The sequence below is a fragment of the Penaeus japonicus genome, unplaced genomic scaffold, assembly GCF_977035675.1.
Source record: "Penaeus japonicus unplaced genomic scaffold, GWHDUDI00000001_assembly GWHDUDI00000007, whole genome shotgun sequence".
NCBI lineage: Eukaryota > Metazoa > Arthropoda > Malacostraca > Decapoda > Penaeidae > Penaeus > Penaeus japonicus.
In genome coordinates, this window is record NW_028234409.1 from 45,927,106 (window position 1) to 45,934,605 (window position 7,500).

General features: G+C 50.2%; 1 protein-coding gene across 1 annotated transcript in view; it reads left to right on the forward strand.

Moving 5' to 3' along the window:
• LOC122254861 (uncharacterized) overlaps positions 1-7,500 on the forward strand; it is a 135,163-nt gene that overhangs the window by 125,973 nt on the left and 1,690 nt on the right. Inside the window, exons 2-8 of the mRNA XM_086538778.1 lie at positions 1,029-4,582; positions 4,716-4,826; positions 5,022-5,220; positions 5,432-5,613; positions 6,519-6,647; positions 6,801-6,912; positions 7,147-7,500. The exon at positions 7,147-7,500 is cut by the window's right edge and continues 1,690 nt beyond it. Coding sequence (XP_086394904.1) covers positions 1,029-4,582; positions 4,716-4,826; positions 5,022-5,220; positions 5,432-5,613; positions 6,519-6,647; positions 6,801-6,912; positions 7,147-7,421 — 4,562 coding nt within the window. The 3' untranslated portion in view covers positions 7,422-7,500. The remainder of the gene's footprint in view (positions 1-1,028; positions 4,583-4,715; positions 4,827-5,021; positions 5,221-5,431; positions 5,614-6,518; positions 6,648-6,800; positions 6,913-7,146) is intronic.

A 7,500-nucleotide genomic window follows, 5' to 3' on the forward strand; every position in this document is an offset into this window, starting at 1 on the left:
TCTCCTCCACTCCCTCCCCCTCCCCCTCCCCCCCCCCTCTTACCCAACACACCCCTCCCCCCATCCCCCGAACACTTAAACCTTCTCGTCCTTGGCCTTCTACGCCCACCAACCAAAGCTCTTGAAGACGCTGTATACTTTCTTGATGATTAATTCCCATTGTCTTGCCCATCAATGTGCCTAATGGGCAAGAGGGGGCGGCCGCTAATGCTCCCACGCCTCTCACTCGATCATGGCGGCTGGCGAAGGCCTGCAGCGAGCTGAAGGAGGGAAAGAGTGAGAGAGAGAGAGAGAGAGAGAGAGAGAGAGAGAGAGAGAGAGAGAGAGAGAGAGAGGGGGGGGGGGAGAGAAAGAGAGAGAGAGGAGGGGGGGAGAGAGAGAGGGAAAGAGAGAAAGAGAGGGAGGGAAAGAGAGAGAGAGAGGGAGGGAAAGAGAGAGAGAGAGGGAGGGAAAGAGAGAGAGAGAGGGAGGGAAAGAGAGAGAGAGAGGGAGGGAAAGAGAGAGAGAGGGAGAGAAAGAGAGAGAGAGAGAGGGAGGGAAAGAGAGAGAGAGAGGGAGGGAAAGAGAGAGAGAGGGAGGGAAAAAGAGAGAGAGAGGGAAAGAGAGAGAGAGAGAGGGAAAGAGAGAGAGAGAGGGAGAGAGAGAGAGAGAGAGAGAGAGAGAGAGAGAGAGAGAGAGAGAGAGAGAGAGAGAGAGAGAGAGAGAGAGAGAGAGAATAAGAGAGAGAGAGAGAGAAAGAAAGGGAGAGGAAGTGAGGGAAGGGGTGCATTTGAGGTTTAGCGAAGGTCGTGACCTGTGGCGACCTGAGCGAACATGATGCGCAATTCGTCCCTGAGGAAGTCCATGTTTGGCCTTATCAACACCCGCGTGAAAGTCGCGGTAGGGCAAAATGCTGGCAGGTTCAGTGATTACGATGCTCGCCATGAACGAATCCTGAACAATTTATACTAACGTCTGCTTGCCCAGGAGAGGAAATAGGAATGCTTTTCTTGTCTGCGTACCCATGCTGAAGCTTTGTTTCCCCACAGGCACGTGTGATGGCAGGCGTGACGGAAGGTCGCCGGGCGTGCGGCGGGGCAGCGGCGTGGCCACGGCTCGTTACGTCACGTCCAACGGCCTGTCGGAGGCGGAGCACGCACCGTCTCTGGACTACGTAACGCTGTTGGAGAAGATGAGCGGCGACTTCGGCGTTCGGTCCGACGTGGTGGAGGCGGCAACAAGGGAGCCCGAGTACCGCGGCGCCGAGACCCTGGTGGTGCCGCTGTACATCCCCGAGGGCGCCGTGCCCATCAACCTGGCCAGGATCGCACGCTCGGGCAGCCCCGATTCGGTTGTTGAGCTCGTCGATATGAAGGTCTCGCCGTCTGCGGATTCGGTCCTCATCCGGCGCCTAGGGCCAGCCAGCGGGGCCAGGACGCCCTCCAGCCCGCGCAGAGGACCCTGGCGGCCCCCTCAGAGGCCGCGCGTCTCTCGCCTTCCCTCCATCCGCAGGTCAGACCTGACGAGCCAGCGGCCAGTGACGCTACCCACGGCGGTTCCGGGCCCTCTGCTAGCGCGCTTCGGCCAGCGCCTGACGTCGCCGAAGGCAGCTCCTCTCATTGCCGTCCGGCGAACGCCCCTCACGCAGGGGGTCTCGGACACGACGGCAGAAGAGGACGACGACGAAGAAGAGAACAAACGCGCCAAGAAGAACGAACTGAGCAAGGACTCGCAGTTTCATCGTCACGCGCTGAGCAGCGCTGCGGAAAACACTAGTTCTTCTTTGCCGCCCTCGGAGCCTGCCATCACGACGCTCAGACCCACGAGCGGCGCCACGAGTTCTCTTCAGACCACGGAGCCCGCCACGTCGGCTGCCACTACTACCTCCACGACGACCACCACCAGTACTACTACCACTGCTACTACCACTACTACTACATCTCCCAGACCATCAACAGAGGCTCTGGGAGATGTAGTTGGCATCCCTGGTACAACTACGAGATCTCCCACAACCACGAAGACGACCGAGGCGACTCCTTTAACGGCAGACGAAAGCTCCTCGCCTTGGGACCGCTCAGCACTGTTCCCTTCTCGCCCAGTGGAGTCCATCCTGAAGAAACACAAGCAGGAGACTGCTACAGAGGAATCACCATCAACAAGTACAACCACTTCAACTACTACAACTACTTCCACAACCGCCACACCACGTAGAACGGGCCACTTTAGATTCCGTCCATGGTTAAACAGACAGAAAACAACCGCCACCACAGCAAGCACTAGCACAGTTTCGGAAACCACTTCCACTACCACAACTCCTTCAACTACCACTGTGACACCATTTTCTACCACACACAAGGCTTCACAGTCTGATAGAAGTAGAATTGTATTGACAAAGAGACCTATATTAACAACTGAAATACCCGATGTAACATCTCCATCCACAACAACAACTACTACTACAACTACAAATATATCCACAATCACCACCACAAAACCCCCACCAGTAACTACTAGGAGACCTCCTCTTCTTCTGACAACCAAAAGGACTACCACAACTACCACAGAGCATACCACTACAGCTTCTACAACTTCTACGACTACCACACCAGCCCCCACCACAAGGAGGATTCCACTCATCATCAGAAAACCTGGTGATGTGCCATCCCCTGTGAGGAAGATGCCGAGTGTTAAGGAGGTCCTTGGGAGCACTGAGGAGCAAGAGCAGAATGAGAAGGTAGTGGACACACCAGAAAACAGTACGACTGTCCCTATTCCTAGTCCAGAGGTCATATCCAATGCGAACGTATCAGCTGAAGAACCAGCCAATGAAACGGCCTTCAGTGAAGAGGAAGATGTTCTGCCTGAGAAAGAAGATGCAGAAACAGAACTCGAGAGCTTTTCCCCTGTAACGCCCTCAAGAAAGGATCTAAGATGGTCTCGCCCTCTGCCACAGAATCCCAACTTGAAGGCCAGAGCTGAAGGTAGGCCATTTGGTCCCATACGAAGAAGGCGACCTCGTCCTCGAACATCTTCCCCACCTCCAGTGACTCGGGCCAGTGAGTATTTCAAGGTTCCTGCTGAGTTCGTTGCAGTCAGCACAGCAACTGAACCGACACCTATGACGAACACTTCATTTAAAGCATACTACAACACATCTACAACATCACATCCGGCATCTGCTGGGGCAACTGAGAAATCCCCAGAAGAAGTTGTTATTGAGAGCCTGACGGAGATCATGAAGGAAGCCACCACCAACAACAAGAGCAAAGACAAGTTTTCCACCATTGCTGGGAACCTCGAGGCCCTGAACAAACAGCTAGCCGAGCGAGGGATCCACATCATCCATGCAGAGATAGATGGCGTCAGGATCAAACTGGATAATCGTACCCTAGTTCGACCTGTTACTTCGTATCCGGAACCAACTACTTTCCGACCTTCAACAGAGTTCAAAGTTTCCTCATTATCTGACTTCCTTTCGACAACAGAAGATCCTTCAACTAGTCTGTTTTCTCCGCCAGTAGAGAATCCAACGTTATCAAACACTGATGAATCAGAAGAAGATATAGAGAAGCAAATATATACATCAGTTAAGACTTCCTTCTCAATTCACACTTCCAAGCCTACAGATGTAGAAGATGAAACTGATAGTGCTAATGAAGTTCAAAGTACTACAAACGACTCAGGCTTCACTACACTGAAGCCCATTGAGCTAAAGAAGTTTGCAGACAAGCCATTGCGAGGAGATTCTTTTGGACCTGCCCTCTCAACCTCTTTTGTGCCCGAGGAAATGCTAAAAGACAATAGAACGAGACAGGAAGAAACGCCGTTTGTAGCAGAGACTGTGCCAGTTCAGACAAGTTTGTCTAGTGGTGACAGAGAGAAGGTTGGTGAAGGATACACAACACTGTCTTCTTTTGTGATCTCAGCCACCTCCACTGTCCCTGCAAGCGTCACCACTCGAACTCGATCTACCACTGTGCCTGTCACCACACACATACCCATATTCAGACCTAGCTTTAATCCAAAAGATACAGCATCAGCAGTGTTTCCGATTGACGAGGCTTCCTTTAGTGATATGATAGACGAGGAACCTGTTACTGATGTGCAGGATTTGGCACCTAACTTGCATCCTACGTCTCATCACCGCCCAGTTTCCCCACCAAAGCCCCCAGAGTTGAGTACCGAACGCGAGGTCGCAATGACACCAAGAGACCCCTCTGTTGCAATTGTCATTGAGGAAAAATTGAGCAGAAACACGACTTCCTTCGTGGCGAGTGGCAGAGGCACAACTCGCCGTCCTCTCATCGAGACGATTTCCAATACGAGGGCAGTCCAGGAGCCTTCCATCCCCGGCTCAGTCGCAGTCGTTGAAGACACTGACAGCGAGGAATTCAGTGAAACCACTTCATCTGCATCGTCATCTTCCACCGCCGTGTACATCATAGGTGTGATAGGCCTTATTCCGGCTGCCGGCCTCGCTGCTTTCCTGGCCAAGAAGTTTTTAAAGAAGACCCAGAAGGCTTTGCCGGAGAGTGAAGAGAGAGCTGAGGGCTTCACCCCCATTACGCATCACACCCGCAAACCTTCTCATTCTGATACTCTGGTTTGTACTATATTTATTGTTAACGTCTTATACTCTTTCATCTCTTATATTCTTTTGTTAAGAAAACGGCAAATAGATTGATGCTTGGGATATCTTTTTGACAATAATTTGTTAATCCATATTTCCGTTCTAGGACATCGAGCCTTCATCAGTAGAAGCCAAGAACCCTAAATTTACACCTTGGGAATTCCCAAGATCCAAACTCCGACTTGTGTCCATCCTGGGAGAAGGAAACTTTGGCCTGGTAAGCATGCGCCGCCATCATGTTGCGCTGCCTGTGAGCTCTGAGAAGAAAAAAGACTGAGTCAGTTTTTAGGTTGTCCATTAGGGACTAACGAGACTGTCTGTCAGTTTTTAGGTTGTCCATTAGGGACTAACGAGACTGTCTGTCAGTTTTTAGGTTGTCCATTAGGGACTAACGAGACTGTCTGAATTGCAGGTGTGGAAGGCCGAGGCTCGGGACCTGTGCGCGTGCGAGGGCGCCACCGGAGGGCCGACAGTGCTGGTGGCAGTGAAGGGCGTCAAGGAAGGCGCTGGTCAAAAGGAGAAACAGGATCTGCTCAAGGAGTTGGCCATCATGCAGCACATCGGCCAGCATCCGAATGTTGTTACATTGCTTGGCTGCTGCACTCAGCAAGGCGAGTTTTTTTCCCTTATTCATCATTTTTTATCATGTTCAATGAGATGTTTGTGATTTGTCAGGTAATTACATTTATTCATATAAATATACATGAAGAAATACCTGACCAAGAAAATGACATATTTCAAATTCATAATTTTATCTTGCGTCGATTTCACGAACACTCTTGCCGAAGAACCGAGTGATTAAGTCATGCATGTTTCCCGCAGAGCCCTTCTACGTCATAATGGAGTACGTGATGTTCGGGAAGCTGCTGACCTTCCTCCGCGACCACCGCACGCGACACAACTACTACAACTTCTCCTCCGACACTGAAGCCTTGACCTCCCGTGACCTCACCCGCTTCGCCTGCCAGATTGCAACCGGTTGCGATTACTTGCAGAGCCGTGGGGTAAGCCGTGGCTTGCTCTCCTCTCTCGCTTATTATTACTATTATTTTTGCTGCTGTTTAGTTATCATTATCGTTATTATTGTTGTTGTTACTGCCATATAATAATTATTATCATTATTATTAATTATCATCATCATAATTTATATATATTACTGACATTATCATTATCATCATTTTGATTATTATTGTTATTTTTTATCATTATTACTATTGTTACTCTTGTTATTATTATTTTTGTTGGCGGTAGTCATTATTATCAGTATTTGACTCATTTTCCTTATCACTTGTATTTCATGATTATTTTTTTATAATAATGCCTTTCATATAAACTACCTGCTAGACCGGGATTTCCCCAACCTTGGGTAAATTTACCCCCGGGGTCAATGTTTAGGTTGTAGGGAGTTGATTTCTTATAGATATGTAAGTCTGATAGATATTTGATTAAACTTTGATAAAAATCTATATGTGGCGATTGAGTTTTCTATAAGTATATCTTTTAATGATTCATGTTTATGCCACGGTCGTTTGTAGAAGTCACGTTGTGGCGTACGTCTTGCTGCTGTTATAATTGTGATTGGGTGCTTTTTCTTATCCACACAAGGGGGGGGGGAGTTGTTCATGTTTTTTTTTATTACTTTTGTTAAGAAGCCTATTAGTGCTACTTTCCATGATTCACTAGTCTTTATATCTGGACATGGTGTCTCCACCCATGGCCAACCTCATTTCGTCGTCTCTTAAAGTCTCTCTTTCTCTCTCTCTCTCTCTCTCTCTCTCTCTCTCTCTCTCTCTCTCTCTCTCTCTCTCTCTCTCTCTCTCTCTCTCTCTCTCTCTCTCTCTCTCTCTCTCTCCCCCCCCCCCCCCCCCCCCCGCCTAGACGCGCCTGCTAACCCCGCCTCCGTCCGCAGATCATCCACCGAGACCTGGCCTCGCGCAACATCCTGGTCGACCATAACAAGGTGTGCAAGATCGCTGACTTCGGACTGGCTCGCAACGTCAAGGACCTCGGGAGCGACATTTACGAGCAGAAGAGCAGGGTGAGTTCGATGGTGTTGCAGTGGGTTAGCAATGAGGGGTTGCTGGTATTATTGTTAGCGTTACCCGTTGTATGCAAAGTCCACTTGGATGACCTTAACGGAGAGTCTGTTAGCGCGTTCGACCACCCTAACCCGGAGCTGCTTCCTCCGCAGGGCGCGCTGCCGATTCGCTGGATGGCGCCCGAGAGCCTCTACATGAACATCTTCACCCACAAGTCAGACGTGTGGAGCTTCGGCATCCTCTGCTGGGAGATCGTCACTCTGGGTAGGGTCTGCTTCCAAGCATGTCACCTGCGACGATGATTTTGAATGGTGTTTGAAATATGCATATGTGCCTTTATTTATTGTGTAACATTTGCATGTGCTCTGTCCGTATCGTTAGTCATTAATTAGGGAGTTGAATGCAGGAGTTTAAGAGAACTAACATTCGCTCCAAAACCATTTGCTTAGTCCCTCACACCGCCCGGCCGAGCCCGAACTCATTGCCATCTGTTTGCAGGTTCGACCCCGTACCCCGGCATGACCGCCCGCGAGGTGATGCGGCGCGTGCGCGAGGGCTACCGCCTCGACCGCCCCGAGCACTGCCGTCCCGAACTCTACCACATCGTCACCAAGTGCTGGCACCAGGACCTCAACAAGCGGCCCACCTTCTCGGAGCTCAAGGTCGAGCTGGCCAACCTCCTGGATAGCCAGCCCGGCTACATCATTGATCTTGAAAACTTCCCTGAAGGCAGCTACTACTCCATGCACGAGAATAACGAGGAAAAACTGTGATTTTTTTACATTTTTCATTGCAAACGAAGGGATGGCCAGTTAGGTATCTATGATAGGTTTTTTCTTCTCTTTCCTTTCT